General features: G+C 43.8%; 1 protein-coding gene and 1 pseudogene across 2 annotated transcripts; both read left to right on the top strand.

The window, feature by feature from the left end:
* The first annotated feature begins 888 nt into the window (after nucleotides 1–888).
* LLPH (LLP homolog, long-term synaptic facilitation factor) lies at nucleotides 889–7,395 on the top strand. Of its 2 annotated transcripts, none has more exons than XM_058673788.1 (3): nucleotides 889–902; nucleotides 2,026–2,237; nucleotides 7,041–7,395. In XM_058673788.1, the coding sequence occupies exons 2-3, from the start codon at nucleotides 2,033–2,035 to the stop codon at nucleotides 7,217–7,219; spliced, it is 384 nt and encodes a 127-aa protein (XP_058529771.1). In that variant the 5' UTR covers nucleotides 889–902; nucleotides 2,026–2,032; the 3' UTR covers nucleotides 7,220–7,395. The 2 variants fall into 2 exon arrangements, with proteins under 2 accessions (XP_058529771.1, XP_004583057.1); XM_004583000.3 differs by having other exon boundaries at nucleotides 889–916.
* A 3,445-nt stretch (nucleotides 7,396–10,840) lies between these two features.
* On the top strand, nucleotides 10,841–10,998 carry LOC118757641 (U2 spliceosomal RNA; annotated as a pseudogene).
* The last annotated feature ends 646 nt before the right edge of the window (nucleotides 10,999–11,644 follow it).

Raw genomic sequence — 11,644 nt, 5'->3', positions numbered from 1 at the left:
CAAACTGAGCAGGAACTCCGCTTTCCCAGCAGCCAATAAAGCTAGGGATGAACCAGGCCATCAGTGAAAACAATACTGTGCAACCATATATTTAACACTATAAAGGATTTTGGGGGGGGTGAGATGATCATTTGTTGAGATTTTATTACCTATGTGCAATCAATTAGACTGCATTGTTTTCACTTTAGGGAGGAAATCTAAGACAATCACTCCACCTGTATTAGTCACAAGTGCTTAAACCGAGAATTCAGCAAAGCTGTCTGCTTCCAAGGCCTTTGCTGCTGGAAGCCAACCCGAGAGGCAGCTGCTGCTGCGGACTTAGGCGGGAGCTTAGTCCTAAGGCTGGAGCGGAAGCGACCAGACAGGTAAACCCTGGTTGGTCCGAAACGATTTGATCATTGTACCCTCTAAACTCTTATTTAGTATGGGAAATTTGTTTTCAACTTTGGCAAGAGCTTTGGAATATAACTGACCACCCTAAACCGCATGTACTTAAAAGTGTAATTTGATGCGTTCTGTCACGTTTGTATATATCACCCGGGATTGGGAAAATCTACAAGTTCATCTGGATACGCCCTGTGAAGGGACGCGTGATCTGGGATGACAATCTAAAATAATCCTTAAGAATCCTGAGACCCTGGGCTTCAGACCCCCTACCTGACAGACACGGTCCTCTGGTGGGTGCCCAGGGTTGGAGTCCCAGAGCTACCGCGCCTCGTCCGAGAGGCTGACCCGCGGGCGGCCCGAGCCTCGCCCGGACACCACAGGCAATCCGCCCCAAGCTACTCGCTTCCCCGGCAGGCTCCTGGCCCGCTTCCCGGCCGCTGGCTCCCGGCATGCCGCGCGCCGGGCCCGGAAGGCGGAAGTGCGGGCGCTTCCGGCGGGCGCGGGCGGCGTGCTCGGTGCGGAGCGTGGGGTGAGTGGGGGCCGCTGGGCGCGGAGGGCCGTGGGGCTTGGGGCTGGTGGACAGTTCTGCCTCAGGCGCCGGCAGTCTGTGGGCCTGTGGCGTGGAGTCTGAGGTGTTGGTGGCGACCCCCTGGCCTCCTCACACTCAGCCTGGTGTTTTCTGGAGGTTCGCTCTCAGGCATCAGGTTGTTGCACACAGGGATACGCAGGACTTTGCGATTGCTGATGTTCATAATAAAAGGAGGTTTCATGTAACTTACTGTGTACAAAACGCTGCGCGCTGGGGACCTACGGTGGACAGAATCGGCTGCTGTCTCTTGGCGGAGCCAGTGACAGGAAAACAATAGCAGCAAACACTTTGGGGTTTGTGTTTGCAGGGAGGAGGAGCCTCGGAATCAGGGGCCCTTTCCGAGGTCCTTGAAGGAGCAAGCTGTAGGGAGACCGTTCACAGGCAGAGGAGCGACAGGTGTCACCGCGCTCACGTGATTCGGACGCTTTAAAATAAAATTATTTGCTCTTATTGGAAAGATAAATTTACAGAGAGGAGAGACAGGTTTTCCATGCACTGGTTCACTTCCTAAGTGGCTACGGCGATCCAGGGTTCATGCCCCAAATGAACCGATCTGAAATCAGGAGCCAGGAGCTTCTTCTAGGTCTCCCACCCGGGTACAGGGTCCCAAGGCTGTGGGCCGTTCTCTGCTGCTTTCCCAGACCACTAGCAGGGAGCTGGGTGGGAAGTGAAGATGCTGGCACTTAAAGGTGGAGGATTAGCCAGTTGAACCATGGCCGGGAGAGCTAGCTCCATTTGGGCAGTTGTCAGATCTGATTGGAGCTTAGCAGCTCTGGGAGTGGGGCGTGAGATGGAACGCAGGGGATGGATCACAAATGACCTTGCAGGTATGGAGTGTGTGAGGGTGAAAGTCACTAAGGAGTTCAGAGTCTGTCTCAGGGCCCGACAATGGCTCAGTGGCCAAATCCTTGCCTTGCCAGCGCAGGGATCCTGTCTGGGGGGAGGTTTTACTTTCCATTGGTTCTTGTTTTGTGGAGATCTTCGAACTTGCCTTTTTCCAAAAATAGTGACTCTTTTGCTTTTGACTGTGTATCTTTGCTAACTTCTAGGTAAAACATGGCTAAGAGCTTACGGAGTAAGTGGAAAAGGAAGATGCGTGCTGAAAAGAGAAGGAAGAATGCTCCAAAGGAGCTCAGCCGGCTTAAAAGTATCCTGCGAGTAGACGGCGATGTTCTAATGAAAGATATTAAAGACATAGCAACCGTGGTTGCACCCAAACATCATCAAGAGAAAATGGAATGTCAGGTGACAGAGGAGAAGGGTGAGTCTGTGCACTTAATTGTTTTTCTTTTTTTTAGATTTTTACTTACTTGTTGAAAGGCATAGAGGAAGATCTTCCTTGCACTGGTTCACTCCTCAGGTAGAGCAGTCAAGGCTGGATGGGGCCAAAGGAACTCTGTATTGGGCTTCCACAGGAAGGCAGGTGGCGGGAGTGTCAGGCCGTCTTCTAGCCGTGGTCCCCTGTTCTCCAGGTGTGTTAGCAGGAAGCTGAGCAGCCAAGCCAGCGCTGTTACCTAGGGTGCCCCTGTGGGAAGCATGACCCAAACCATCTGTCCCGGAAACGGCCCCGCTTTTTCCTGTTGAAGCTCCTCTGGGCATCCCCGTACCAGCTTCCCTGCAGATCTGCCGTGCTACATTTTTGTGTTTTAAAGGTTTGGAATTGTACGCTGAACTGCTGTTGAGCCAGACCATTTGAATAGGCATGTTTTGGATGGTTCAGGGCTGGTCTTTGGTACTGACACAACAGCCTGAGCGTCTTGGGTAGACATAGCTAGATGTGTTCTGACTGGGACAACAAGCAGTTCAGTCAGGGTCTCTAGACAGGATGGAAACAGAACTTTATTTTGCTTCTTGTAAGTCTTAGTTCCCTTTCCGTGAGTCTTCCACCCTGATAATTAGGAAAGTTACAACATTTCATTGTAAATCATTTTGACAGATTCTGGGGACTTCTGTGTTTTAATCAGAGCAAAAATTGGAAACTTTCTATAATACTACTTTCAGTAAAAGAAAAGGGTCTCTTTTTTACATCCTGATGGGCCAAACTAAATTAAGCTCTCAGAACAGCCGCACTGTGCAGGTAGAAGTATACTTATTTGGTATCAGATTTTGCAGAGAAGAGAGCTGATGGTTCACGCCCCAGATGGCTGCCATGGTCAGAGCTGAGCTCATCTAAAGCGTGGAGGTTCTTTCTTGTCTTCCATGTGGGTGCAAGGGCTCAATAAGTGGGACCATCCTCTACTGCTCTCCCAGGCCGTAAGTAGGGAGCTGGATCAGAAGTGGAGCAGCTGCGACTCAAACTGGTGACCATATGGGATGCCAGCACTATAGGTACAAGATTGGCATATGTGCCACCATGCCGGGCCCCATCCTGAACCTTTTAGTCCTCGAAATTTCTGTTCCAGTTCTTCAGAATGACCGTTTTACTTGTTTTTCTTCCTGTTCCATCCTTCTTCCAATCCACCCAAATTTATAAGTTTTAAAAAAGCTTGTTACCTTAGCTTTTTGGAAAAAGATGGCCAATCACGAAATACTGTAATTTCCCACTACCCAGGTCTGTGAGACTTTGAATGTTCAGTCTTTCCTTGCTCCTGCTGTCTGGTACACTGCTTCTGGCTCACAGCCTGAGTCATTTTTCCCTTTGCTTTTGGCAGAGCATGCTTATCAGCCTCCCTCGCCGAGTGCGTCCCACATGTGTTCTCAGATGTCCTACTGAATCCACATTTGTATCATTCTGCTGGTGTATTCTCCTTGAAACTTTAAAAAGGGGGATTTTTAGAGGCGGGGAGAAAGAGCTTCTTCTGTTGGCTCATTTCCCCAGATCTCCACCATGGCCTGCGCTGGGCCTGTCCAAAGCGCCAGGAACACCATCTGGCTCACCCACATGGGGGACAGAAACCCAGTTACCAAAGCAGTTACTGCTGTATCCCAGTGCCAGCCTTGTCTGGCAGCTAAACTCGAGGGCCAGGGCTGGACATTGGATCCAGCACTCTTGTGTGGATTATAGGTGTCTTAATGGCTACTTCAGGTTCCCATGCCAACTATTTAAAATGTTGAAGAACTTGCCTTCAGTTGCTGTCTCCAGTTCCTATCATGTATGCAACCCATTCTATAATTTTTGTTGCTGAGGCAAAATTCAGATAATGTAAAATCATTTAACAGATTGTACCATACAGTTCAGTGTTTAGTACACTTACAAGATGCACATATCAGTTCTAGTTACAAAATGTTTTCATCACTCTCAGAAGAAATACAGATTTCAAGTAGTCAGTCCCTTCTCTTTAAGCCCCAGTCTAGCGACTGCTGAAGTTATTTCTGTTTCAGTGAATTCTGCCTTGCTTCTTAAACCTAGCATAATGATTTTGAGATATATCCACATTGTAACATATATCAGTACAAGTTAAGTATCTTACATGTTTGGAATCAAAAGTGTTCCAGGTTTTGAGATATTTACATAGAATTTATTGGTTAAGTATTCCTAATTCTAAAATCTGAAATCCCCATTCACTCGAGCATTGTGTCAGGCATTGGCAAACTTTGGGATTTCTGATTTTCAGATAAATACTCAACCTGTTCTTTTCTGTTTTGAGGTAAGCAGTGGTGATGTCTGTGCCCCTGTAGTTTGTCCGTTCATCTGTTGATAAGCTTTGGGGTTGCCTCCGATGCTGGCTATCGAGTAATGCCGCTGTGAACATTCGGGTACACGTTTTTGAAGTACCTGTTTTCACTTCTTTTGGAGGTCTGTGCATGAGTGGATCATGTCATTTATATAATCATTTTTGCTGACTGGGCTTTCCATTAGCTGCACCACTTTACGCTTCCAGCAGCAGTGGGTGAGGATTTATGTCCTTACTTAGTTTCCATATTGTTAGTTGTCCTAGTGGCTGTGCAGCAGTAGCTCGTTGATTTTGATTTGTATTTTCCTAATTAAATCTGTTGAACATCTTTTCATAAGCTTATTGATCATTTGTACATCTTATTTGAAAACATTGTGTCCCCATCCCGCTTACCCTGCCAAAGCCTCACTTTAAAAAAGTACATTGTACTTTTATTGGTGGATTGAGAGAGTTCTTTGTATATTCTGGACTGTTGTGTCTTAGATTGATACTCCAATTTTCTTCTTTTCTATTTCACATTTTTCTTTTGTAATAACTTCTGATTTCCTCAACTTTCGTTTCTGCTTCTTGTGCTGAGTTAGTTTGATAGTTAATAGTTTTACTTCGTAGCATCCTGTTCTTAATGGCTTTCCGTATCTGTGTATGTGTGCATGGTTGTGTGCATATGCATAAGACATATATATATAACATATAGTATACGTATCTTAATCTCCTGATCTCACTTAGCTGTTACAGTCTGTTTAAGTCTTTTTTTCATCTTCAGAGAGGGATTTTTGTACCTGTCTGGGGTATGTCTTGATACCCTCATTTTTAAAGTGTTTAGGGATTAAAGGAGCCAAATGGGGATGGATCACAGACAGAGGAGCCTTCCCATTTGGTAATATGTTTTCTCCAGTATGGTTCTTCACTTGTCTTCAACTTCATGTTTTCTTATTTTCACTCTTGCAACTGTCTACTTTTTTTTTTAAAGATTCATTTATTTTTATTACAAAGTCAGATATACAGAGAGGAGAAAACAGAGAGGAAGATCTTCCGTCCGATGATTCACTCCCCAAGTGGCCGCAATGGCCAGTGCTGCGCCAACCCGAAGCCGGGAACCTGGAACCTCTTCCGGGTCTCCCACGTGGGTGCAGAGTCCCAAAGCTTTGGGCTGTCCTCGACTGCTTTCCCAGGCCACAAGCAGGGAGCTGGATGGGAAGTGGAGCTGCCGGGATTACAACCGGCGGCCATATGGGATCCCGGGGTGCTCAAGGCAAGGACTTTAGCCACTAGGCCACTCTGCCGGGCCCGCAACTGTCTAATTTTTTAAAAAGGTGTATTTTATTTGAAAGGCATAGTTGCAGAGAGAGAGAGAGAATCTTCCATCTGCTGGTTCGCTCCTGAAAAGGCCACAGCAGCAGTGTCCGTCCAGGCTAAAGCCGGGAGCTTCAACCTAGTCTCCTATATGGGTGCAAAGGCCATCCTCTGCTGCTTTTCCAGGTGCACATTAGTAGGGAGCTGGATTGGAAGTAGAGCTGCTGGGCCTTTGGCTGGCACTTTAACTCCTGGTTCAACTGGCTATTAGTGTAGACCCTGGGAGGCAGTGGCAATCATGTACGTTGTTGGGTTGCTGTCGCTCATGTTTGAGACCTGCCTTGAGTTCCTGGCTTCAACAGCAATCTTAGGCATCTGGAGAGTAGCCTGTTAGATAGGAACACCCTTCTTTGTGTCCGCCTCTCAAATAACAAAAAAGGTTGTAAAAGATGGGTGTGCTTATTCACTGGCTCAGTTGTCCCATGCTCTTCTTCCCCACCAAAGTAGCAGTTCAAAGCCATGTATACTAAAGGTTTTCTGTTTAACTTTGCTAGGCAAAAGGTCAATCAGTCATGACAGCATTCTTTAGAAAGCTTCTCAGTAAGAAATTATATCTAGTTGCTCACGGATACTCGTCCTATATTCACAGTTGTACAGTGACAGTGTGTGTCTGGATTTGATTGAATTTGCAATCAGGAAATTTCAGAGTATTAAAGAGCATATTGCAAATGAGGGATTTGGGATTTCTTTAGTCTGTTTTTGTTTTAAAGATTTATTTATGTTGGAAAGGCAGATTTGCAGAGAAGGAGAGACAGAGAAAGATTTTTTATCCACTGGTTCACTCCCCAGGTGGCCACAATGGCTGGAACCAAACTGATCCGAAGTCAGGAGCCAGGAGCTTCTGCTGGGTCTCCCACCTGCGTGCAGGGTCCCAAGGCTTTGGGCTGTCCTTGACTTCTTTCCCAGGCCATAAGCAGGGAGCTGGATGGGAAGTGGAGCAGCTGGGACACGAGCTGGTACTTAACAGGTGGAGGGTTAGCCAGTTGAGCCCTTTTGCTGGCACAGACGGATTTGTTTTTCTTCTGTAATCTCATATTATTAGTTCTTTTGTTTTCATCTTATTAATATGTTTTAACAATTCCTCTTTTTAAATGCAGATGACATGAAAATGGAGACTGAAACAAAGAGAAACAGAAAGACTCTCCTAGATGAGCATGGGCAGTACCCAATATGGATGAACCAGAGGCAAAGAAAAAGGCTGAAGGCAAAGCGAGAGAAGGCAAAGGGGAAGAGCAGAGCCAAAGCGGTGAAGGCAGCCAAGGGCTTGGCTTGGTGAACAGGCCCAACCGGACAGATGTTTGGTGAGAGTGTGCATTGATTTCAGCTCTCACCAGGTGAAAAACAGTTATTTTCATAGTTCAAGTTACCTTTATTTTCTTCAATTCAAACCCAGTGTAACTCCTCCAAGTTTTTGGAAAAACTAAAATAAAGGAATTTGGGTGGTGAATGAAAGCTGTATTCGTATTTTAAATTTGGTGCTACCTGATTTCTAGGTATTGACAGACATTAAAATGTGGTTAGAGTTTTCTTAAAACCTGTATAATTAGGAGCTGGTGTGATGGCTGAACTGGCTAATCTTACACCTTGCAGCACTAGCATCCCATATGGGCTCTAGTTCATAACTCGTCTTCTGCTCTTTGATCCAGCTCCCTGCTTATTGCCTGGGACCCTGCACCTGCATGGGAGAACCGGAGGATGCTCTTGGCTTCAGCTTGGCTCAGCTTTGGCAGTTGCAGCCATTGGCGGTGAAGCAGTTGGATGGAAAATATTTTACTTATTTATTTATTTCCTTTTATTATTATCATTTTATGATACATTTCTGTAGGTCCTGGGATTTTCCTTATCCACTCCCCAAACTCCCTCCCCCCTCCGTCCCACTGAGTTTCCCTATATTGCTACTATAGTATAGTTCTTTATATAAATAGTCATATGTACATCATTGTGGGCATAGACAGTGGCAGAGTCCAGCATTCTATTGTCAAGATATAGTTAACAGTTTCATTGGCAGTCCATCTGATCTGGACGTAGAGATGGTCAACCCTGTTGGGAGTTCTGTGTCCTTCCTGAATGTTGTTTACCAATTTTTTGTCTAGATTAGGGAAATTTTCCCTTATTATTTTGTTGAATGTACCTTTAAACCCAGTTTTTCTTTCTGCACCTTCTGGGACTCCCATAACTCTTACATTTGGCCTTTTAATAGTGTCTTTCAATTCTTGAATACTTTTTTAGCTTGACCCAGAGTTGCTACCAGCTTTTTGATTGTTTCATCCTGATGACAGGAATTATCTTCCAATTCTGAGATTCTTTCTTCTGCTTCCTTCATTCTATTTTGGAGACTCTCCACTGTACTTTTAATTTGCTCCATTGTATTCTTCGTTTTTGATATATCATCCTTGATTTGGTTCATTTCCATTGTGACATGTTCCTTAAATTTCTTGAATGCCTGCTTTACATGCTTCTCATTGTTGATAAGAAGTTTTATAACAAGTGTTTTGAATTCTGTATCTCCCATTTTCTCAATGCCTTTCTCAGTGAACTCTGGGGCTTTTGCTCCTTTGCAAGGGAGTCTTCAGTAATATTCATTGTGCCTCTGTCTCTACTTTTGTTCTTGGTCATTGCACTTCTGGTTATCAGTTTCTTCTCCTTAGGCCAGGTTTCTAAGCTGTGTTACTCACAGGTCTACGGTTTAATTTTACTTATTGCAGTTGGTACACGGCCCTTTGTTTGCAGCCAATTGTGCCACTCCTTCCAGCGAGTTCCAGGTCTGGGTTCTTATGTTAGACTTCCATCATGGTCTTCGTAGCCCCAGCTCCTGGCTCATCAGTCTCCACCTCCTGTGATACTGTGCTGAATTTGAAAGGTTGTCTGTACAACCTTTCTCCCACTTCCTGTTGTAGCAGTTCCAGGATTTGGGAGACACCAGGTATCCTATATAGCTAGGTTGTTGATGCTGTTGATCTTGCCAGAACCTGTTGGCTGTTAGGTCTGAGGGCCACATGGACCTGTTTTGATCCATACTATGCCACAGTTGGTATTATTTTCCTTGTGGGACTCAGATGTAAAGAAAACTGTTACGTGAGCATTTTTAAAAAAGAAGTATCATAGGGCCCAGTTTAGTAACCTAGCCACTAAAGTCCTCGTCTTGTATGCCCTGGAATCCCATATGGGCACCAGTTCTAATCCTGCTTCTCATCCATTTCCTTGCTTGTGGCCTGGGAAAACACTCGAGGATGGCCCAAAGCCTTGGGACCCTGCACCCACGTGGGATACCTGGAAGAGGCTCCTGGCTTCAGATTGGCTCAGCTTTGGCTGTTGCGGCCACTTGGGGGAGTGAATCATTGGATGGAAGATCTTCCTGTCTGTCCTCTCTGTGTGTCTTAACTTTCCAATAAAAATAAATAAATCTTAAATCAAATATTGTTTGTAATTTTGGTTTTGTATGAACCAATGAAACCAGTTTGAGTGCAGATCTTGGAATTTGATCTTTCATACATGTTTACTGTTTTCTTATACTAAAAGAACAAATTCTGTCAATTTTAGAAGTTTAACATGTACAGATCAACATGCTTGCTAGGAGATTAGGATAGCTCATTCATTTAACAGCCTGATATAACGTTTTTCTGAATCAGTTCTCCAGATACATGGTTTAAAAAGGTCACATCTGGGAAATGCTGCGTATTTGAAAATTCACAAAAGATTTTACCTTAATATTGTGCCATGGTGATCTATTGGATCTTTATAGGAGATTGAGCCTTTACTCTTTGAACTAGTTTTCCAAAAAATAAAATTCAAGAAAGGCTAGTTTGCTGATTTCACTCGTATTCATTTTTAGTTAAGTAACCTAGTTGAATAAACTTGCTTAGCCATGAGGTCACAGATGTCACCAAGCATACCGGCAAGTGGGACACAATACGGAGATAATAGAACATGACCCACATCTTCAAGAGATTTCATTCTATACCGTTTAATGCTAGTGAAATTTCAAAATCACAGTCATATGTTTGTTTAATTACAGGGATCCTGTCTGAGAAATGCGTTGTAGGCCATTTTGTCTCCCCAAAGCATCAGAGTGCACGTGCACCTCACCAGATGACACGAATGGCCCTACAGAATCATCCTTGTGTATGCTGTCCAAAGTTGACCAGAATACCCTTAGGTAGTACATAACTATAACATAATACGATCCCACTGAATTTACCCAAAAACTCATTGCTAAGTTGTGGGTAAGGTTAAAATATTGACTCAGTTTTTAAAAGAGAAGCTTTGAAAGGTAATGAGTTGAAAAGTGGCTATCAGTTGTTCATGGCCTTTCTTGCATTCTGGTAAAGTTGTGAATAGCTGGGAGAAGCGAGTAAATACTCAAGAAGCTGTAGATGTTATTCAGTTAAACCACTGACAACCCTGATGAGATGAATTATTTCCTCTCATTGCAGGAATTGTCCATGTTAGTAATGGGCATTGTGCGCTTATTTAGATTTTTGCGGAATTATTGTTTTCTAAGCAGATTTTCTTTGACTATTGGCAGAAATTTGTTTACATCTTCTGTGGCTTCTAACTTGTAGTACCTGTCCCATGGTAGTAAGCTTTGAGTTTTCACGCATGGCCTCTCCGATAGAATGTTCATTTGCTTTGTTTTGTTGTGAAATGTGTCCGTTCAGGATTTACCTTGTTAAGAAAAAGTCAAGGACTATTACCAAAACAGCTTATTTTCTAGTGTCATGAGGCTTTTGGAAGGATGGCTGTTGGGAAATTGCCTTACAGCCTATTGTGAGTGACCTCTAAGGCACTTGAATTCCCAAGCTGGATTCTTGGCAGGAAATTTAGTTTGGCATTTCCAAAATTAGTTCAGGAGTGTATTTGTGATTTTATTCTTTAAAGTTGTGAATTAAGAAGTAGTATCGCTTCTCGGTCTTTTGGCTAAGATCAAGTGTAGTATGAATGAAGAAGTATAGCATAATCCTTTAATCTTCTAAATAATTATATTTTTGAACTTTGTCATTTTGAGTAGTTTTTTCAGAGGATTGCTGTAAAACCACCAGATGGAGCTCAAGCTAAGCACCAAATCATTTTCTGAATTTGAGTGATCTGAGTCACTTTAGGAATTGGGTGTATTATAAACTGTTGAAGTGTAATCAAAACTGCTTATTAAAGTGTTATCTTATTTAATCTATGTAGCAAGCCTATGAAATAGAAATATTTATGTTAATATTTCTATTTATATTAATGGAAATTGAGGCATACAGACCATAACTAAATCTAGAAAGGCTGAAATTCACTTCAGGTAGCATAACCCCAAAGCCTGTTTTTTAAGAAGCCTCTTCCGGGTCTTCCACATGGGTGCAGGATCCCAAGGACTTGGCCCATCCTCGACTGCTTTCCCAGACCGTAAGCATGGAAAGCGGGGCCACTGGGATTAGAACCGTTGCTCATATGGAATCCTGGTGCATGCAAGGCGAGGACTTTAGCCGCTAGGCCAGCGTGCCAGGCCCTGCTCATAACTTTTTATCTACTGTCATATCAATATAGATATGCCTCTTTTCCCACTACTTCTCAGGTTATGTAAAATAAGCATGTAGCAGCATAAAGTTGTTTACTATGAAATTTTTGGATGTTTTCAAAAAATCGTGTCTATATCTGAAATAGAGTTCTTGAGAGTAAGAGAAGGAAAAATAATTGGCTGTAAGTGACTTGATTTAAATAA

Source organism: Ochotona princeps, chromosome 15 (assembly GCF_030435755.1).
Source record: "Ochotona princeps isolate mOchPri1 chromosome 15, mOchPri1.hap1, whole genome shotgun sequence".
Taxonomy (NCBI): Eukaryota; Metazoa; Chordata; class Mammalia; order Lagomorpha; family Ochotonidae; genus Ochotona; species Ochotona princeps.
This window is presented reverse-complemented; position numbering and strand designations above follow the sequence as displayed.

What these genes read in the sequence shown, in the direction of transcription:
- LLPH (XM_058673788.1), top strand. Translation starts at nt 2,033, where the DNA reads ATGGCTAAGAGCTTACGGAGTAAGTGGAAAAGGAAGATGCGTGCTGAA. An exon ending in TCAGGTGACAGAGGAGAAGG is followed by an intron (nt 2,238 to 7,040) that starts GTGAGTCTGTGC and finishes TTTTAAATGCAG; the next exon opens with ATGACATGAAAATGGAGACT.